The 21,414-nt window shown below is 37.7% G+C and overlaps 1 protein-coding gene across 1 annotated transcript; it reads left to right on the top strand.

The window, feature by feature from the left end:
- The first annotated feature begins 6,729 nt into the window (after positions 1 to 6,729).
- SPC25 (SPC25 component of NDC80 kinetochore complex) lies at positions 6,730 to 20,096 on the top strand. The gene is made up of 7 exons (XM_041722559.1): positions 6,730 to 6,829; positions 7,619 to 7,773; positions 7,878 to 7,943; positions 13,297 to 13,443; positions 13,894 to 13,998; positions 17,455 to 17,553; positions 19,867 to 20,096. Exons 2-7 carry the CDS (start codon positions 7,635 to 7,637, stop codon positions 19,989 to 19,991), a joined length of 681 nt encoding a protein of 226 aa, XP_041578493.1. The 5' UTR covers positions 6,730 to 6,829; positions 7,619 to 7,634; the 3' UTR covers positions 19,992 to 20,096.
- Positions 20,097 to 21,414: the final 1,318 nt, after the last annotated feature.

Below are 21,414 nucleotides of genomic sequence, written 5' to 3'. Positions count from 1 at the left end.
TTCTACCCTAAGGCATTTTTTTCTCAGCTCCCTTATTTGGAGTTTGTATTATTCCACCTTCATCCCCATAGAGGCAGATTTGATGTGTTTTTGTTTCCCTCCTTTGGAATCTCTTTTCCATTCTCTCAGTCTCTTTCTCTTTTATTAAAACCCATGGTAAACACTCCAAAAATATTAACTATAATTAACATTCATTATTCTTATTTTGCCAAATAGTTTATAGAAGTGGAGTTGACCTCCAATCCTGAAATCCTTGAGCAGGGTAGAAGTAGGACAAAGTGAAAAAATTTCAATTTTATACACAAGTATTCTGTTACTTCTCCTTTGCACTCTGCCTTTTCCTCCCTCCCTCCCTTTACTCTCTCCTTCCTTTCTCTCCCCTTCTATCTCTTTCTCCTGCTAAATCCATCCTCCCACTTCTTTATGCTGAATACTTACCAAGTTCAGTCTAAGAATTAGTCACAGACTTCCCCGGTATCCTGAGAACAAAGACAACTTCAAGAGAGCAGAGCCAAATCTAACTGTTCACCACTGCATCTTTAGAATCAAGCCAGCTGTCCTCCACATAATAAAGGTCTTCAGAAAATTGCACAGCCACCATGCCCTTTAGGATCAAGACCTTTTCTTCCTGCTGTGATGAAACTCTCCGTTTAATTCCTCCATGTTCTGTTCAAGGACTAGAACTCTAGTGTGCCAGTTAAAGCACTTTTGAGTGGGAGAAATCTTTAAGAGTGTGTAGTTTGGTTTTAATATTAGTTGAATCTCTTTGGCCACAAGGCCAAGAGTCCATGACCTCAATTTGACCTATTTAGAGTCATCAAACTTTCTGAAATCATATGCAAAATATTAGTGCATGTGCACATTACTTGGAAGAAGGCCATGGTTTCATAAGATTCTCAGTGGAAGTCCTGACCCAAAGGAGTTAAGTACAGCATAAGGTTTACTGGAATCCCATCTAATTTCCATGATGCCTATGCCCAGGATCCTCTCATGTCCTGTTTCTTCAGAGGTATCTCCAGTATTCCAATCTTCTCAGCATGATTTACTTGTCTGAATGACTTTTTAAAAATCTTTTAATACTATAGCCAGTTTCAAAGCTAGCTCTGTACTGTTGCCTTCTTTCAGCAAATTCCAATAGTTGAATAATTCCAGTTCTTTCCAAAACTTTCTTACTCTGATTCATTTAGGGTTTCCTGAGGTTTCCATTGGCAAACAGGCAGCAAATCCTGCCTGTTTTACTTAGATTGCAAACCTGTAGGATAGAGGCTAGAATTTCTTTAAATATGCTCTGCATGCCAAATATATAACCACAAGATATATTCTTATCATAAGATGAACCACTCATTCATCTCTGAGGTATAGTGCTCATTGCAGTTCAACATCATTTGGAGATATTTGACTTTAGCTGTGTCACTGGTGCAGTGGTAGTAAACAAAACCATATTTTGGAGTCATTGACCTTTATGTCTTTGTGCATGGTCATTATCCTTTTTACTACAAGCTTATCTGCCTGCTGTAAAACAACTTGTATTTGAAATCTCTCCAGTGTCACCTTGTAATGTAAAATGGATTTATTTCAGACTGAGTTGAGACCCTAGTGACTTTCAGAAAATAATTACTTCCATTCCGGCTAGGATTCTGGGGATATTGGCATTCCATGGTGACACTATTATAAGTGACCCGGCTATCAGTCTTCTAGGTGCCCCTTCCACTTGTCTCATTGTACATTCTTTTCTAGAAATGATCATGAATTATACATTCATAAATTTTTTCTTGGATCACCAAAGGATCCAACAGAGTGGCCCATGGGCAGTACTATTCATTTTCTTCATAGTAGAGTTAAGACACTTTGCACCTGGGTTCCCATTTTATAGATGACCTAAAGAATACCTCCTGTATTTATTCTCAAATTTTACTGAATCTTTATCACCATGTGGAATGTCTTTTGTGTATTTGGAAAATGTACACTTTCTTTTCTTTGAAGTGCTGACATCCTTCATATTTTTTTATTTTAACAATTTTGACGGGGACACCTGGGTGGCTCAGCGGTTGGGCACCTGCCTTCAGGTCAGGTCGTGATCCCAGGATCTGGGATCGAGTCCCGCCTTGGGTTCCTTACAGGGAGCCTGCTTCTCCCTCTGCCTATGTCTTTGCTTCTCTCTCTCTCAGTTTGTATCTCTCATGAATAAATAAATAAGTCTTTAAAAATTTTTTTGAGGTATAACAACAATTTGAGAGATAATTTATGTATCATAAAATTCACCATTGTAAAAATACAGTGTACAATTATTTTTAGTAAATTTATGGAGTTGGGCAGCCATCACCAGAAAGCAGTTTAGAATGTCTCCATCACTGTGGAATGTTCCCTTGTGCCCTCCTGCAGTTAATGTTTGCTTCTACTCTCAGCTCCAAGCAAAGACTAAATTGTCTCTGTGAATTTGCCTTATCTGGATATTTAATGCAAAGAGAGTTACATAACATGTAGCCTTTTGTCTCTGACTTCTTTCACTTAAAAAATGTTTTTGAGCATTTTTTTTTCCCTGAACAAATGCTTCTTAGTTTGCTGTAAGCCTGTGGTTAATTCCCAGGACACTAAAATGGTTGTTTTTGATTATTTTGCCCAGTTTTATAGTTACTTTTTGGGGGAAAGGATTTGATCACTTCTTCACTCCATCATACTGGAAGTCCTAGCCCTTTTTGAAATTTTAGGGAGGAAGTGAAAAGTCCCAGGTGGAATCTGGCACTAAAGGTTGACTCCAGTTTGAGTATACTGTGCTTTGATCATAGCAATCATCAGAAGAAGCATTTTCTTGAATCATCTTTTCCAGTGACTCCTGACATAGGCCATGCAGAGATCTAGAGAATTTAAAGTTTTTGTCCAAGAGTCTTTCAACTATAAGGATTTTCTCTTACCTGTTCTTAATCTGGAATCTTCCCAAAGAGTTTTCCTCGCTTCTGGATTCATAGTAACTTTTAATCATTTTTAATTTTCTCAGTGAACAGTTACTAAAAGTACAGGTACTAGTATTTTGGGAGTTCAGTATAAATGAATATGTCATAAAGGGATCCTTATATCCAGAAGAGTGGAAAACTTTTCATTTTAACCATTGTATTGCTCATTTTAATACTGAGCTCTGTCCCCACGATGGAAGGTATCTACTCAGCAAAGGTATGTGCCATAGGGGATGATGACCTTTCTTCTTATACCCCATGACCCTTTACCCACTGGATGAAGAAACAAGTTTTCAGAGAAGGAGCAATGAAATTTTCAATCAGTCTGACCAAGGCTCCTATAATTATGGCTCAGAAACACCTCTAAACTGGAAATACGTGGTTACTTCCTACTCCCCACCCTACCCATATATCCCAGATAATGGGTTAGAAGCTCAATAATGGCACATAATAGAGATCCCAAAACTCCTGGTTGGGTTGAAATGAAAGGCAGGTATGTATGATGATAGTGATGACAGTGGTGTTGTATGGGGATGTAATGGGGGAGCTTCTGCTTTTCCCTTTTTAAAGCTGAGGAAGCGGTGCTAAGCAGAAAGAAAGCTGGTTGTTTCTAGCTATGATTGGTGGTATAGAGAGAAACCATTCACCTGTTCTAGAGGAACATTTTGACAAGTGAGACAGAAGTTTCTCCCTCATTCCTTGGTTGGTGATGAGCCCCGAGAAAGAACAAAAGACAATGAACACCTAGGAGCTGCCCTAAAGTCTGTGCATAAGTGGGAAAACCATTTGCCCTAGTCCAAAGTCCAGTAAGTAATTCATCAAGCTGGTGGTCCAGACAGCACCCCTCCATGAATCTTGTTAAGTATTGTAAGTATCCGGGATCCCTGGGTGGCGCAGCGGTTTGGCGCTTGCCTTTGGCCCAGGGCGTGATCCTGGAGACCCAGGATCGAATCCCACATCGGGCTCCCGGTGCATGGAGCCTGCTTCTCCCTCTGCCTGTGTCTCTGCCTCTCTCTCTCTCTCTCTCTCTCTCTGTGACTATCATAAATAAATAAAAATTAAAAAAAAAAGTATTGTAAGTATCTGGACCAGTGAAAACCCTAGAAATGAGCACCATTATACACTCAGCTCAAGTTATGAAATGTCAATAGATACAATTTTGCTTTAAGATAAATATTACCATAAAACAGATGTCCTTGGACAAATATCTGTGAAATGAGATATTATAGCAAACTATATGTCTGAGCTTATTGATAATAGTCCCTAGCCTGGAAGCTGACTTATGTTGTGATGTGTTAAATGTTGATGATAATTTGTCCTGATTTAGTTGATCTGAATTAGCTCTTAGGATAGAGCACCCGATATCATGTACCCCAGAACATGTTATTTACACATATGTTTTATTGTTGGTATTTGAACCCCTAATGATAATGAAAGAAAATAGTAGTAAAGACTTTTTGGCCTATAATCAAGGGCTTTTTCACAAACATGCTATGGTCAGAGATGAAAATAATAATTTTAACTCCATAATACAAGCCATATATATTTCCCATTCTTTAAAGTGCATATTCTCTGTGGGGTTTTTCCCTATTTTTCCTTTCTTCCTCAGCTTTATCAAGGTTGAAAATAGTGAACAATTTCATTTACTTGGAATTCCTGACCAGTACAACTTACCTGCTTCTTGTTCATCCTTTTTTTTTTTTTTTTTTCTTTTTTCTTGTTCATCCTTTAGCAAATTTAAGTTGAATAGCGTGTGCCTCTTTCTGGTCCTCAAGGAATATAGCAGATGATTTTAATAGAATTCCAGTTCCTTCTAGTTTGAAGTTCTGCAAGATAGCAATGTATTGTTCTCATAGTCACTCCCCCCCCCCCCCCCCGCAATATTGTTAGAGAAGCTGGAAGAGTTGAAAAGAAAAGATCTTCTGTAAACCATAAGAATCTATTCTGAGGACTACCAGGATGTTTCCACCCACTAATAATTGGAGTCAACATAGCAAGAGTAATCCACTAAAGAAGGCAGAAAATTGAGTCAGCTGCAAGATGTTCACCTTAGTCTAAGAGATATAGTTGTAGCCTTGTGTCAGTGGCAAATATCTCAAAGTCTTGCTAATAAACTCCCTTTTCCCCCATTTTGCTCATAGGTTGGTCGTGCTTTGGCAGATTCTATCAGGAATGCATTAGAGAAACGGTCCAAGCATTATTCCAAGCTGGGGAAATAATTTATTACCTTGAAATAGTTATGGCCTAAAGTAATTACTGAAACTATTTTCAGACTATTGTTTGAAATTTAGTACCCATTGTGTTGAAAGTAAAGTTGTTATATTTGTGAAATACTGGCAAATTGCTTAATGGATAATGCTAAATAACCACACCTAACTAATTCAAGTTGGATTGGGTGGAAGGGATGTATTCTGTTCTTATCCAGACAGCAGAGTGCATGTTTCCTCAAAATCATAATTCAACAAGTAGTGTGATTGTCTTATAATGGGAGCCATATGCATTGTTTAAGTAAAGTGAGTACTCAATTGCAAGAATTTCTCTATTTCTTTGCCAACTTAGATTTTATTTTATTTTTATTTTATTTATTTATTTTTATTTTTTATTATTTTATTTTATTTTATCTTATTTAAAGCTTTATTTATATGTGTTTTAATTTGACAATCTATTGCATACAAAGTAGGTAGGGTATAAAATCATACATACAAGAAATAATTTATAGACTTATGTTATAGGGGGACCTCTTCTAAGGCATTTACATTTATTATCTCTTTTAGTCTCCACATTGGGTATATGAAGGAAGAAGTTATTATTATTATTATTATTATTATTATTACCCTCACTTTACAGATGAGGAAACTGAGGTCCAATAGGCCAAGTAACTTTCCCAAGGTCAAATTTAGTAAACAATGGAGCCTGGATTTCAAACTCAGGCCATCTTACTGCAGATTTGGAGCAGTTAGCCACTGTTGAATTAACTAGAGAAGTAACACGTCTATGGGATATTAACACTTAAATCTCCCAACAATATCTTCTTTAACTGAGCACCCTAAAATCCACCTCCCTGCAACAACCCTCCCCCAAACACACCAACACACCCAAGAAGATGTTTTCCATTCTGCCAACAGCATCACCCTTCTTACAAATATCATGGTTAAAAGCTTTGAATTACTTCTGGCTTCTTTTCACTTTTATCTGCAACAGAGACTAATCAGAGAGGGTAGGTACCAGGAAACTTGTCCACAAAAAGTTTGGTGTCATTGAGTTTCTACTGGGCTAAGGAACACCAGTACTAGGTACTGCGTTTTTGTTTTTTGTTTTTTGTTTGTTTGTTTCACCTGGTCAAAAACAGAGACTTAAATCTTGGAAATGTTCATATTAGAAGCCAATAAACAGTAATGTTCCAACCACTGCCCACTGAAAAGTCATTAAATGACAAGACAGATTAAACAATGGCATTTTTATTAGCTTCATTTTTTTAAATTAAGCTACAGGGAGTGTTAAAGAAGAGGGTAAATACTTGGCAACAGGATGAGATTAAAGTTAAATATTTATATTGCAGATTATTTGAAACTGATGAAAGACTTGTGCTGGGGGGAGCCCTCGGGGGAAGCAGAGCTGAGAGTCCGAATGTGCCTCTCAGAAGAAAACTACAAATCCCAGAATGCACTTTCCCCTATCTTTTCGCGAGAATGCCGGAGGGCCAGCTCAGCCAATCCCTTTGTGAGGAGCATAGCTATCAGCCAATCCGAAGGCGAATGGACGCCCGGGGGGCGGGACGAGCAAGGCGCCCTGAAATTTGAAAAAGGAAAGTCGGCGCGGCTGCAGGCCCTGGTTCTGGAGGCCTGGTTTTGGCTCGAATTGGCTGAGGTCCTGTGTGGGTACGTGGCGGGGCCTCCTGGAGAGGGCGAGGGAGGGAGGTGGGGGCCGCTTGTCGCGATCAGGGAACCGGGGCTGTGAACGCTCAGCTTGTTTGCACGGCTCAGCTTCGCGGGGTGGGCGGCGAGGAGGCCCAAGGCCGCGGCCAGGGCAAGGTCTGTGGCCGGCCCGGGAGGCTCCAGGGGACTGGGATGGGTTTAGGTTACGGAAGACCGATGGGGCCCGCGGTCTTGCCGGACAGCAGAGGACACGGAGGCCCAGAGCGTTCGGGTGGCCCGTGCCTGTCCTCGGCCGAGGGAGAGGCAGGCTTCATGTGAGAGGAGCCGTCCACCTGGGACCTGCACCTGGGACCTGGCAATCCAGGCCTGAGGTCATGTGCAATTACAGTCCTGAGTCCTTGTGCAATTACATGTTAGGTCCCCAGGAGGTGAAGGTGTCCACCCTTGCTTATTTTCTTATTTAAGAGAGACAGACGCACAGAGGGAGAAGCAGGCTCCTTGCAGGGAGCCCGACGTGGGTCTGGATCCCGGGTCTCCAGGGTCACGCCCTGGGGCTGAAGGCGGCCCTAAACCGCTGAACCCCCCGGGCTGCTTGGGAGAGGCTTGCTTCTTAACTGCAGTGAAGTGCGGTGGGAGCTTGATCTGCCCTGGAGGATCTGGAGTTAAACCGTTAAACCTAAGCCTGTATTTTCTAGCAAAGCTCAAACTGCCAAAATATGCTTGATTGGATTATGAGCCTGATCCGATTTCAGTTAACTCCTAAGATATACAACGCTCTATTTGTTTTCGTAGCATTTTTTCTTCCAGAATGATAGATGACGAACTGGCGCAGTTTGATAAAAGCATCAGTGAATTCTGGAGTAAATTCAAAGGCACCGTCAGCGACACTTCCTCTCAGATGGTGGGACTGAGAGAGACCTACAAAGACTCCATCAAAGCGTGTGCCGGTAACGGAAGTCAGCTTGTAACATGCTGTTTGGTTGTCTTTGTTTGTTTGTTTGTTTATGTTATTGCAGCTGAACTGAAACTTCAATTCCAATTTCTCTTTCAGAAAAGTTGTCTGTGAAGTTAAAGGAAGAAGAACGAATGGTTGAGATGTTTCTGGAGTATCAGAATCGTAGGTGACAAACTGTAGATTTTTTAGAGGTTTTTTTTAGATGGAACATCTTTATGCAAACCCTCATCCAAGTAAAACAATGTTGTGTGTCTGTATATACACACACATACACATCTGTAAAAAGCTAATAGACACTTATGGACCTACAACCCAGCTTAAGAAATAGACCATGCCATGTATACTCTTTTCTTCTCTCACCTTCTCTCACCTTCCAGAGCTAACCTGTTAGTAGTTAGTATTAGTACTGTGTTTTTGAACATTATATAAATAAGCATTGTATTTTGTGTTTTCTGTCTCTTTTCTTATTCGTCAGTATGCTTGTGAGATGTGTGAATGCAAGTTATTTGAAAAACAAGTTTGTTTTCCCATTGGAAATCAGAAGCTGGGGTAGGGTTTTTTTCCATCTTTTTCTTGTTGTTCTTGCCCTCTCATTTATACCACCCCAGGGGTTTCATGGTGTATATTTAGGTTTTATTGAATTTTTTACACACGGATCACAGACTTGCCATCATAGGCCACAGGCTAAATTTCGTGGCACCATGTTTTAAGCACTATTAATGGAATGTCTTTACACGTGTGTTCTTTGCAATGATTCCCAGTAGTTTTTTTGGCTTTGTTTTGCCCACTTGACTCATTATCTGGCCCCTGAAGGCATTTGATCTTGGAACCCTGGTAGGCTCTTATGCTAGACTTTTACCCATGTTTGCTTTCTAAGCTGCCTTGAAGCTTCCTTGCCCATGTACTGCTTCCCTCATTTCCTCTGTAACCACAAGCAGAAAGGAAAACCATGAGAGAGAGACAGAGTGTGTGTGTGTGTGTGTGTGTGTGTGTGTGTGTGTGAACATCCTTAGTTTGTAGAATTGCTGGGATTAGAAATAGAAGTTTGAAACTCAGTTTTTACTATTGTGAGTCTCATTGTGCTCTTAAAGGTTACCCGTAGTGAAAATGTGCTCTAAATAGTCTGAAATCTAAAAGCATTATCAATTGTTTTTCTTTATTTTTAAAAAATTTATTTATTTATTCATGAGAAACACAGAGGCAGAGACACAGGCAGAGGGAGAAGCAGGCTCCCCCCAGGAAGCCTGATGTGGGACTGGATCCAAGGACCCTGGGATCACAACCTGAGCCAAAGGCAGACATTCAATCACTGAGCCACCCAAGCGTCCCAATTGTTTTCTTTTTTTTTTTTTTTTTTAATTTTTTAAAAAGATTTTATTTATTTACTAATGAGAGATACAGAGAGAGAGAGAGAGCGTGCAGCAGAGACACAGGCAGAGGGAGAAGCAGGCTCCCTGCAGGGAGACCACCGTAGGACTCCATCCTGGGTCTCCAGGATCACACCCTGGGCTGAAGGTGGTGCTAAACTGCTGAGCCACCTGGGCTGCCCTTGTTTTTCTTTTAAAAATCAGTTTATACTTGGACAGAAATATAATTTACTTAATTTTAATTAATTCAGTGAATATTTGGCTAATACTTGCTTAGCATGATACAGTTGAGGAGTAGGCAAGCTTGAGGGAACTCATTTACTCACCACATATTTGTTGGGCAGCTACTATGTGCCAGGTACCCTTCCAGGAAGATACTGGAGAGAACAAATTAGCCAAAAATTCTGGCCCACCTGGAGCATCTGTTCCTTCTATTTATCACAAGGAGAGAGATCATTGGTTCAAAGTGAGAGGCATTTACTATGGACCAGCCTCTAAAATCCTGAAATCCGGGCAGCCCCGGTGGCACAGCAGTTTAGCGCCGCCTGCAGCCCAGGGCGTGATCCTGGAGACCCTGGATCGAGTCCCATGTCAGGCTCTCTGCATGGAGCCTGCTTCTCCCTCTGCCTATGTCTCTGCCCCTCATGCTCTGTGTTTCTATGAATAAATAAAATCTTAAAAAATAATAAAATGAAATCCTTAGAAGGATCCTTACAAGACAGAAATTATTCCTTTTTTTCAGATGAAGAAATTGAAGCTCACTGAGGTTAAGAAACATGGCTAAGGTCAGACATTTGATAGATACCAGGTCCAGGTCTGCAGCCAAAATTGTGTGTTCTTTCCAGTATATCATAAAGCAACATTTCCATGTGGAAGGAAAATTCAAGGGAAGGTTTTTGTAATGAGTAGTAGTGAAAATTTGAAATACCTGCCTTAGAGAATAAAAGAGACAGCTGACTCCATACACATAAAGTAATAGTTGATTCAACATCACGAGCCCTTACGTTTGTATTGGCACAAATCCATACGGTTCGTTCATTATTTCTTTCTTCCTTTTCTTTCTTTCTCTCTCTTTAGTCCATTTTGTATACATATGTATGTGTGTATATACCACAATTTCTTTATCCACTCATCTGTCGTTGGACACATAGGTTGTTTCCTTATCGCTATTGTAAATACTAAACACAAGAGTACAGATATCTTTTTCAGTTAGTTTTCATTTTCCTCTGATAAACACCCAGAAGTGGAATTATGGGATCATATGGTAGTTTTATTTTTAATTTTTTGAGGAAACTCCATACTGTTTTACAGAATGGCTGCTATAGAAAAATGCTAGTGAAACAAAAATTAACTATGTTGTATGACAGAAGAGATGCATATTTAAAGTCCAAAGGTCCCAGTTACATTCTGACTCCCCAGTTGTCACCCAAGGATATTGGTCAAATTACAACTTTGGCAACTGTTGTAAAATAAGGATAATAATGGCTGCCCCATTTATTTACTTTGCAGGGTTAGAGTATCCAATAATAATAATAATATGGAAACTTTTAAACTATTAAATGATACATAAATATCATATACCAGAACATATTGGGGGTTGCCAGAAGCGGAGGTTGGGGGAAGAAATGGCTGAATTGGTTTTGGTTTTAGTTTAAATTGAATTTCTTTTTAAAAGCATTTTTCTTTCTGGTAATTCTGATAAAATGTCTATTTTTAAATTATGCTTGACATCATATATGATCATGTCCAGATTCTTGGAAAATACAGAAATGTAAACAAATTATCAAACGTTGAGAACCACATTTAACAAAATGACATGTATATTTGACATAATTTTGTTCATGGTGTCTATATAACTTTTTTTTCTTTAGAGTATTTTCCCATATTACTAAATTCTTTGAAAATATTCCACCTTATTAATATGCCATATTTATTTAAGAATTTATTCGTTAGCCATTTAGGATGTTTTCAGTTTTTCACCATTATAAATAGTACTGAAAATTTTTTGTATATAAATACTTGCGCACATCTTGTTTTCTTAAGGTGACTTGTAAAAATGAAATAATCAAAGGAGATGAATATCCTTAAGACTTGTTTTGCAATGTCAAAATATGCCACAAGGATTCTAGTATTTTGTATTCTTCTCAACACTAGCTATTATTTTTGTAAACATTGTTGTAATAAATGAAAATTGATATGTTACTGCTTTATTTGCATTTCTGTGATTACTAGTTAGGTTAAATTGTCTTTCATATTTATAAACCATCTGCAGTCTACATTTCCTCTGTTTATTCCTTTGTCTGTTTTTGTCTTAGGGTTTTATATTTGTGTCTTCTCTAGATTAAGAACACTTGGAGAATATTTAATGCTCAAAAGCATGGCCTTTGAAGTTAAGACCTGAGTTTGAATTCAGGTCTTACTATTTATTGCACCCCAGCAAATAAAGCTTTGGGCAAATTAGTCAACTGCTGAGCCCTTTTCCTCTTTTAAATTAGACCGACAAAATGTATTATAGTAAAATTAAAGTAAATTTATAGCAATATAAGGTGTTGAACAAAGTTCCTAGCATATGGTAGAATTTAATGCTTATTTGAATCAAAGGTGAGGTTTTTTTTGCCCACTTATTAACTTTTATGTAGCTGGTTTTATGTCTTTCTCTTTGATTTCTTTTTGCCTTTGAGTAAAAAGATCTTTCCTTGTAGAGTTAATTTTATATTCAGATACTGCCCTTTAAGGTTTTGCAAGATTTCATTTTATATTTAAATATTTAATAAAATACGGATTTTTTTAAAGATTTATTTATTTATTTATGATAGAGAGAGCGAGAGAAGCAGAGACACAGGTGGAGGGAGAAGCAGGCTCCATGCCAGGAGCCAGACGTGGGACTCGATCCCAGGACCCCAGGATTGCACCCTGGGCCAAAGGCAGGCGCTAAACCACTGAGCCACCCAGGGATCCCCTAAAATATGGATTTTGGATTTCTTTCTTTTTTTTTTTGGATTTTGGATTTCAACACAGTTTGGGAACCATCTACCCACTTAATTTATGATATTTCATTTTTCATATTAATTCCCTAAATATACCAGTGTTTGGTAATGCCTTTTTGTTTAAGCTATGTGTCATTTCTTCAGCTGGTATCCCACTATTGTATTAAAAGTTTTCTAATCACAAATGTTAAATTTGATAGGACAAGCCCCTTGTTATTATTATTTTTAAAGATTTTATTTATTTATTTATTCATGAGAGACACAGAGAGAGAGAGAGGCAGAGACACAGGCAGAGGGAGAAGCAGGCTCCATGCAGGGAGCCCAACGTGGGACTCGATCCCAGGTCTCCAGGATCACGCCCTGGGCCAAAGGTGGCACTAAACCCCTGAGCCACCCAGGCTGCCGGACCCTTATTATTATTATTATACCATATTTCCTTAACAGTTCTCACCTGTGTATTCATCAGATAAATTTTATAATTACTTTTGTTAGACCCTCCCTATCCCTTCCCTCCAAATTCCATTGGGACTACATTAAATATAGAAATGAATTTGGGAAACATTGACATCTTTATAGATGTCATTAGAAGCATAAAATGTCATTTCCATACATCCAGGTCAAATATATGTCTTGGAGAGGTTTTGCCCTTTTATTTTGTACAGGGCCTACATATTTCTTGATCTAGATTATTTCTGGATGTTTTGTTTGTTACCAGTGTAAATAAGATTTCATCCTTCCTACTCCTCCATCTCCCAGCCTTTTTCCTTCACTTCTTTCTGTCTTTGGTATCTTCCAGAATCATTGACATAGCATTAGAATGAACGGTTTCTTTAAAGCACTGTGTAAAAACGTCCAGATTTTGGTTGTCTTTGGTGGTGAGCTTTATTTATATATTCATTTGAAGAACAGAGCTGCAATGGTCATGATCTAGTTTTCTTGATTTATTTTGGTATTCTCATTTAAAAATTTTTTGTCTGATCATTTTTATTTTCAAACACAAATAGAAAATAAAACGATTTTTTCTTTTCTTCATAATTTTTGAACCATTAGAAAACACTTATCAATTAAAACATTATTAATCTTATGAATGTCAATATTTCTTACTGTGATAGATGTTAGAGAGCAAAGTATATTCTAGCTAATACTCTGTGCTTCTTACAGAAATCTGTAAGCAGAATAACCTCATTCAAGAAAAAAAAGAGAACTTGTTAAGGTTGGTTGCTGAAGTAAAAGACAAAAAGCAAGAACTGGACGTACTGACTGCAAATATTCAGGATCTTAAGGAAGAATATGCTAGGAAGAAGGAAAGTAAGTTTCTGATTGTACACATTTTAAAACATTAACCTAAATGTCAAAGTGGTGATGGGTCACAATTCTCTCTCTTGCCTTCTCTCTAGTTCATTACTAAATATGATAGCATACCTCAGGGGCATAGCCAGCCACTCATTTCTGCAAGGAAGCTGTGTGAAGTTAACTAAGTGGGTTTTATTTTCTTTTGTCTTACTTAAAGATCCTTTGGATTTCTAATATAACCAGCGTCATACTGCAATTGATATGGGAGCTTAATTAAGCAGAGTGGAAGACAGTTTCACTAAATGAGCTTTATCTGGAGAAGCCATAGTATAATTTATGCAAATAAGTTATTGATCACATATTCTCTGCCAGGAACTATTAAGCACATTCTTTATGATATAAAGTCTCTTTGTCTAAAAAAATTTTGTATTCAAATATGTGTGTGTGTTTTTTTTTTAATCATAGCTATTTCTGCTGCCAACAAAGCTAATGAAGAGAGGTTGAAAAGACTACAGAAATCTGCAGACTTATATAAAGACCGACTTGGACTAGAAATTCGAAAAATTTATGGTACGTATATTAATGTAAATAAACATTGAGATTAGAAAGGTGTATCTTAAGTAGAGAATTTTAAAAGTATTTTCAAATAAAACAATGACAACATTATTAACTTTTTAGAAAATAAGAAAGAATTTAAAAATTTTTATCACCCTAACAATTACTGGTGCCTTGGTTATTTATCATCCATTATTTCAATAAATGTATTTTTGCCATGATTACCAACATGAAAATAATTTTTGTCCTTGTTCTAACTGATATTATATGATTAGCATTTTCCCAGTTGCTATAGTTTTCATATGGTAATTTTTAACTGGTGATGCAAGAATTCATTCCATTAATGTATCTTAATTTATCAAATATTTTATCATTTAATACAGGTCTGTTTCTAACTTAACATTTGGATTCTTCCTGTTTTCAGTTTTAGAAGTACTAAAGTGAATACAGACTTTTCCATTTCTTTTGTATAACTTCCATTGAAATTCCCAGAGAGGGATCCCTGGGTGGTGCAGCGGTTTGGCGCCTGCCTTTGGCCCAGGGCGCGATCCTGGAGACCTGGGATCGAATCCCACGTCGGGCTCCCGGTGCATGGAGCCTGCTTCTTCCTCTGCCTATGTCTCTGCCTCTCTCTCTCTCTGTGACTATCATAAATAAATAAATAAATTTAAAAAAAATATTTTGAAATTCCCAGAGAGCCATCACTGGGTTAAAGTATATATAAATATTTTGATGGCTATTATGTGTAGCATATGTGCCAATTTATAGCTCTATTCACTGTGTTGAATGTGAGTCCCTGTTGAATCTCAGTCCCTGAGATCACTGTCAGGTGTGGTGACTCCCTAGAAGGACTTGTTACAGGACTCTGCATATAGTCCTATTCATAGCTCAGATTTATTGCAGATAGGATACAAAACAAAATCAGCCCGAAAAAGGCACTGGGGCGATGTCAAAAAGAAACACTTCTTCAGGCATAATTTTTTAAGAATCTTAATCTAGCAGAGTCCCACAGGATGTGCCTAATTCTTTTAGCATTGAATGTGACACTACTTGTAAAGTGTTGTCTACCAGGGAAGCTCAGCAGAGTCTCTTGCAGCTTGTGCTGGTTTTTCCTGGACTTCACCCCAAGTGGTTTTCCCTTTGCTGATTTTGCCATAGCCTTTTGCTGTAATAAATCCTAGCCCTGAGTATGATCCTCTGGGGAGTCCTGGGAGTCCTCCTAGTGAGCCTGGGGTTCTCTGGGGGGCCCCAACAAACCAGTCAAGGACCAGCTTGCAAGCAGGCCTTTCTAAGATTCTTAACGATAGCAGTGTTAGGCCTGCCATATTAATTCTTTTATGCACACCTCTCTGCAATGTAGAGAGTACCCATTTTATTGTATTCTTGCCAGAATTGTATTTTTTTTAGTTTTTTTAAGTTTGTGTTTGTTTTTTTGTTTTGTTTTGTTTTGTTTTTTTGGCAGTTGACTAGATATAATTGGAGCATTTATTTTTAAGTCCATTTCATTTCATTATTAATGAAAAGGGAAACATTTTTCTGTTTACATAATTACATTTCATTGTCTGGGCTCTTCATACATCTTCTAGTCTTGTTTCTGCCCCACCCTGCCATCTGTTGGTATAAGCTTTTTTTTTTTTTTTAAAGATTTTATTTTATTTTATTTTATTTTATTTTTTTTTTTTAAGATTTTATTTATTTATTCATGAGAGAGAGGCAAAGACATAGGCAGAGGGAGAAGCAGGCTTCATGCAGGGAGCCCGACATGGGACTCTATCCCAGATCTCCAGGATCAGGCCCTGGGCCCAAGGTGGCGCTAAACCACTGAGCCACCCGGGCTGCCCTGAAATAAGCTTTTAATAAAAAGTATTAACCTTTTGATTAGAGGGAAATAAAAGGTCTGACCCTGCGTTTTTGATCCACTGGACTTACTGTTATCCTGAGGTACTTTTTTGAACCAGAAAGCATTAAAATTATTTTAGATTTAAAAATAGATAGAACTTTCTCATAGCCCTCAAAGTCAGGAAGTAATGTTTTTTAAAGAAGAGAACCCAGATCAAACCCTTCACTGTCTTATAAAGTCTTTTTTTTTTTACTTGACATGCATCCCTCCCATTGTTATTAACACTTCAAAAAATCTAGCTTAGTGGAGACACCTAGATGGCATAGTCAGTCAGCTAAGGGATGGACTTGTGGTTTTGGCTCAGGTCATGATCTTGAGGTTGTATGATAAACTCTACATTTTTTATTCTGGTAAAACCATATTACATATAATTTACCATTTTAACTATTTTCAATGATAGAATTCAATGACATTAATTACATTCACAATGCTGTGCAATCATTACATTTCCAGAATTCTTCATCACTTTAAACAAAAATTATGTACCCATTAAGCAATGACTTCTTACTCCTTCTCCCCAGCCCCTATAATCTCTAATCTTCTTCCTGTCTCTCTAAATTCACCTAAGTATTACACATAGGTGGAATCATGTAGTATTTGCTTTTTTGCATCTGAATTATTTTACTTAGCATGTTTTCAAGGTTCATTCATGTTGTAGCATGTATCAGAAGTTCATTCCTTTTTATGACCAAATAATATACCATATTTTGTTTATCTAGTCATCTGTCAGTGAACACGTTATTATCACTTTTTTGGCTGCTGTGAGGGATGCTGTATAAATATTGGCAAAGCTTTCTGAGTCCTCATTTTCAGTTCTTTGAGTATATACCTTGTAATGGAGTTACTGGGTCATATTGTAATTCTTTATGTAAACTTTTTGAGGAACTGCCAAACTGTTTTCCACAGCTGTGCCACCATTTTACATCCCCGCCAGCAGTGTTCTAATTTCTCCACGACTTCTTCCACACTCTTCTTTTCTTTGTTTTGTTTTGTTTTGTTATAGCTGTCCTGGTAGGTGTAAAATTATATCTTATTGTAGTTTTGGTTTGCATTTCCCCAGTGATTAGTGGTGGTGAGCATCTTTCCATGTGCTTATTGACCACTTTTATCTATTCTTTGGAGAAATACCTATTCAAGTCCTTTGTCCATTTTTGAGTTGGGTTGCTTTTCTTTTAATTCAGTTGTTTTAAAAAATATATCCTATATATTAAATCCATGTTAGAGATATGATTCCAAATATTTTTCTCCCATTCTGTGGTTATCTTTTCACTGTCACTAATACCCTTTGAAGGACAAAAGTTTTTAATTTTGATGAAGTCAAATTTATCAGTTCTTTTCTTTTGTTACACGTGCTTTTAAAAATCATATTTAAACTACAATTCATTCAAAACTAATTTGTAACTTGTGCGTTTGGAGGCTTGGTTAAGTGTGTATATATATTTATATACTTATTTATTTATTTATTTATCAGTCTGGATATTAAGGATAGAGGTGAAAAAGCTCACCTCCACTGAGAGCCTTGACACAATAAAATGTCCTCATACCAAATAATTTTTAATCTCTCTTTTCAGGTGATAAATTGCAGTTCATATTCACTAATATTGACCCGAAGCATCCAGAGAACCCATTTATGTTTTCCCTCCACCTAAATGAAGCAAGGGAGTATGAAGGCATGTATTCCTATCTCTTAACTGGTATTTAAGATCAGCATCCCCAAATGTTACTAATTCCGCATATAAAGTAATATGAAGGAAAGTAATTCCCACAAGGTAGTGCTTTCTTTGCCAGTCTCACCTCATGGGATAGTGCCTTCTAAAGGCTGTGAGTGTCACTTTGATTTATAGTTATTAGGTGGGATCTTTCTCTTCAGGATGGCATAGTGCCACAGTGGCAGAAAAGTCTTAAAGACCACTGCATTTCATACACAAGTATGAATTATCCTTTTAGAGAACTTAAAGCTAAAGCTATAAAAGATAAAACTATGTAAATGTGAATATTATAATTTATTCAAGTAAGTGATTTTAAAAGCAAATGGTAAGTCATTAGAATGTGATAATTTATCTTCCCAAAAATCAATTTAAGAAATATTACCCTCTCCTGAAAAATCCCACACATTGATAATTTAGCTCACTTACTGATTCTCCAGCAGGCCAGGAGGTCATCAATTTATGGGGAATATATATGATTGATAGTAGGGAGAGCAAGAAGATAATGGAAATATATCTCTTTTTTATTCTTCTAATACCCCCTTGTAAAGTAATTTTTCATTTATTGGAATTCAGGAAAATGGTTCTTAGCTCATTAGACCTGTGTTCTCATCTTAAGACATTTAGAGCAGACACACACTCAGGAGAACTGCTGAGTTGGCTCCCTCATATGCCCTGGTGACTTGTTCCTCATCCTCATGGAATTTATATTTTAGGAATGTATTTTTTTTTTAAAGACTTTATTTATTTATTCATCAGAGACACAGAGAGAGAAAGGCAGAGACACAGGCAGAGGGAGAAGTAGGCTTATTCAGGGAGCCCAATGTGGGACTCGATCCTGGGTCTCCAGGATCAGGCCCTGGGCTAAAGGCGGCGCTAAACCGCTGAGCCACCCAGGCTGCCCTATATTTTAGGAATCTAATTCACATACAGATTTTTTTTCTCTCTCAGTAAATATCTTTTAATGACTACTAAATTTTAAAAAGCAAACTCAGGGCGCCTGGGTGGCTCAGTTGGTTAAGCGACCCCCACTCAGGTCATGATCCCAGGGTCCTAGAATCAGGCCCCACATCTGGCTCCCTGCTCAGCGGGGAACCTGCTTCTCCCTCTACCCTTCCCCAGGGTTGTGCTCATTTTCTCTATCTCTCAAAAATAAATCTTTAAAAATAAAAAAAAATAAAGAGTAAAACCCAAAAACCACATACCTAGATTTGTATTGTTCTCTAAATTGTATATAATCTCTCTTGTTACATAGTATCACAGTATTTGATAGTGTATTAAAATAGGATCTACTGTGTGATTTTGAACCAAGTGCTCCTTGCTATTCTTTCTCATGTGGTCATGGTCCTTGTTTCCTAAGCAGTCTTAGGCCAAGAGCTGGAAATCTGACATGATTGAATTTCTTCTCCTTGGACAAAGGACCAAATTGTTGGGAGAGAGAGCTGGATCATTCCTTTCCTTTGACCACCCTCACTGGAGATTTGCTCCCAAGATGTATCATTTTGTATAGCTACATGTGAAAGCCGCCATACTGTTATTGTGACTTTGTGTCTCATTTGATTAGTAAACCCTATAAATACCACTTTTAGAATAGCAATTACATTTTTTTTAAAGATTTTATTTATTTGACAGAGAGCACAAGCAAGGGGAGTGGCAGGCAGCAAGAGGAGAAGCAGAGCAGGGAGCCCAAAGTGGGGCTCCATTCCAGATCCCTGGGATCACGACCTAAGCCAAAGGCAGATGCTTAACCAACTGAGCCACCCAGGTGTCCCACAATAACATTTCCTAATGAAAAATTACAAAAGTCTAAATTTTTTTCCCATAATTCTAAATTACTAAAAGTTGGCATTGAAAGTTCTTTTTGTTTTGATCCAGTGAATGGAAACTAGAAGTCAAACCAAAGGTTTAGAGAGAAAACTGATTTAATGGTTTAAAAAAACAACTCACCTGTTAAAACACTTTAGGTAAAGCAAAACTTACAGAAAGATGTTGGGAAGTGGCATCCTGTTCTTCATTACTAAGCCCTTCAATCCCTTGACTACCATCTGTTTAAATTTAAAGTAAGATTGTAGTACTTAAGATTTTAATATTTAGAGATTAAACAAAGAACAGGTCCAAAAGATAGTTAGGATATGAAAATCTAGTGTATCTATTATTCTGTGCTAAAGCATTTCAGTAAAATGGAATTGAAATGATTTGAATCTGATGAAAGCATCTAAATTAGAAACACTTCTCCATAAAAAAGTCTCATTCAAATTATCTTCTTTTTTATTCTAGTGTCAGATAGTTCTCCTCATCTTGAGTGCCTGGCACAATTTCAAGAGAATGTAAGGAAGACCAACAATTTCTCGGCTTTTCTTGCCAATGTTCGGAAAGCTTTTATGGCTATGGTTTATAATTAATGAATGTTTGAATAGTGTATAAAAACTTTATTTTTCTTCCCTATTGCATATCTCTCTTTCTTTTTATCATCGTGTATCTCTTTTAAAAAGAATTCTCATTATCCATTGTTTGCTTATAATTTCTTTGTATTTTTGTAATTTCTTTAAATTATTTTAATTAAAATCTTAAGAAATAAAGTTTATAAAGTCAATTGTGTTCTTTTTTTTTTTTTTTTTTTTTTTTTTTTTGTATTTATTTATGATAGTCACAGAGAGATAGAGAGAGAGGCAGAGACACAGGCAGAGGGAGAAGCAGGCTCCATGCACCCGGAGCCCGACGTGGGATTCGATCCCGGGTCTCCAGGATCGCGCCCTGGGCCAAAGGCAGGCGCTAAACCGCTGCGCCACCCAGGGATCCCAATTGTGTTCTTTTTAAAATGAAAGATAGTGTACTGTGTATGTGTGTGTGTGTATGTATGCATACATGTATATTTTTTTAATGGTAGGCATGGGTAGTGTAAAGGCTAGCCTGGGAATGGGAATTTATACAGCTGACCTGTGCCTCTGGTTTCCAAGCTTTCTAAGGTCATGGAGTAGTAATACCAAAAAATTCAGAATGTGGGCCCAACCCAAGGTTAGCAAGTTTTAAATGTACTTGGCAAAATAAATACTACTAAATACTACTATCTACTATTATTCTAATATCCTAAAGGAGGGAGTATTTTTTTTCCTCACACCAAAAGGAATCTATAGGTAAACTAAAGGGCAAACCTTAATATCAGAAGAAGGTTGGCAGGGTTCTACTAAGATACTCAAAAAAGGACATGTTTCTGAAAACCCAAATGTAGAACATTTACAATCCCATTTTCATTTTATAACATTTATACTGTTTAATTGTGGTCTGGATTTAAGTTGTACCATCTTGGAATCTTCAACACAGACTAGAGTTTATTTATTTATTATTTTTTAATTTTTTAATTTATTTATGATAGTCACACAGAGAGAGAGAGAGAGAGAGAGAGGCAGAGACACAGGCAGAGGGAGAAGCAGGCTCCATGCACCGGTAGCCCGACGTGGGACTCTATCCCGGGTCTCCAGGATCGTGCCCTGGGCCAAAGGCAGGCACTAAACCGCTGCACCACCCAGGGATCCCCAGACTAGAGTTTAAATGTCAACTTGTTATAAGATTCTCTTTTTGTCACTATCCTTTACTTGTGAATTTAGTTGTTTTGTTTAAAAATTTTATTTTATAAAGAGCAAAGCAGGAGGAGCAGCAGAGGGAGAGGGAGAAGCAGGTTTTCCACTGAGCAGGGTGCCCAATGCAGGGCTGGATCCCAGGACCCTGAATCATGACCTGAGCCAAAGGCAGATTCTTAACTGACTGAGCCATCAGGCACTCCATGAATTTGGTTGTATTTAGGTATGCTGTCTATAACGAAAGTCA

Source organism: Vulpes lagopus, chromosome 11, assembly GCF_018345385.1.
Source record: "Vulpes lagopus strain Blue_001 chromosome 11, ASM1834538v1, whole genome shotgun sequence".
NCBI lineage: Eukaryota > Metazoa > Chordata > Mammalia > Carnivora > Canidae > Vulpes > Vulpes lagopus.
The sequence above is the reverse complement of the archived record's forward strand: the minus strand, read 5'-3'. Positions and strand labels throughout refer to the sequence as shown.

Bases quoted from the DNA above. Each gene is read 5' to 3' on its own strand.
- SPC25 (XM_041722559.1), top strand. From the start codon at position 7,635: ATGATAGATGACGAACTGGCGCAGTTTGATAAAAGCATCAGTGAATTC. The intron at 7,774-7,877 runs GTAACGGAAGTC...TTTCTCTTTCAG, and splicing joins CTCCATCAAAGCGTGTGCCG to AAAAGTTGTCTGTGAAGTTA. The intron at 13,999-17,454 runs GTACGTATATTA...CTCTCTTTTCAG, and splicing joins AGAAATTCGAAAAATTTATG to GTGATAAATTGCAGTTCATA.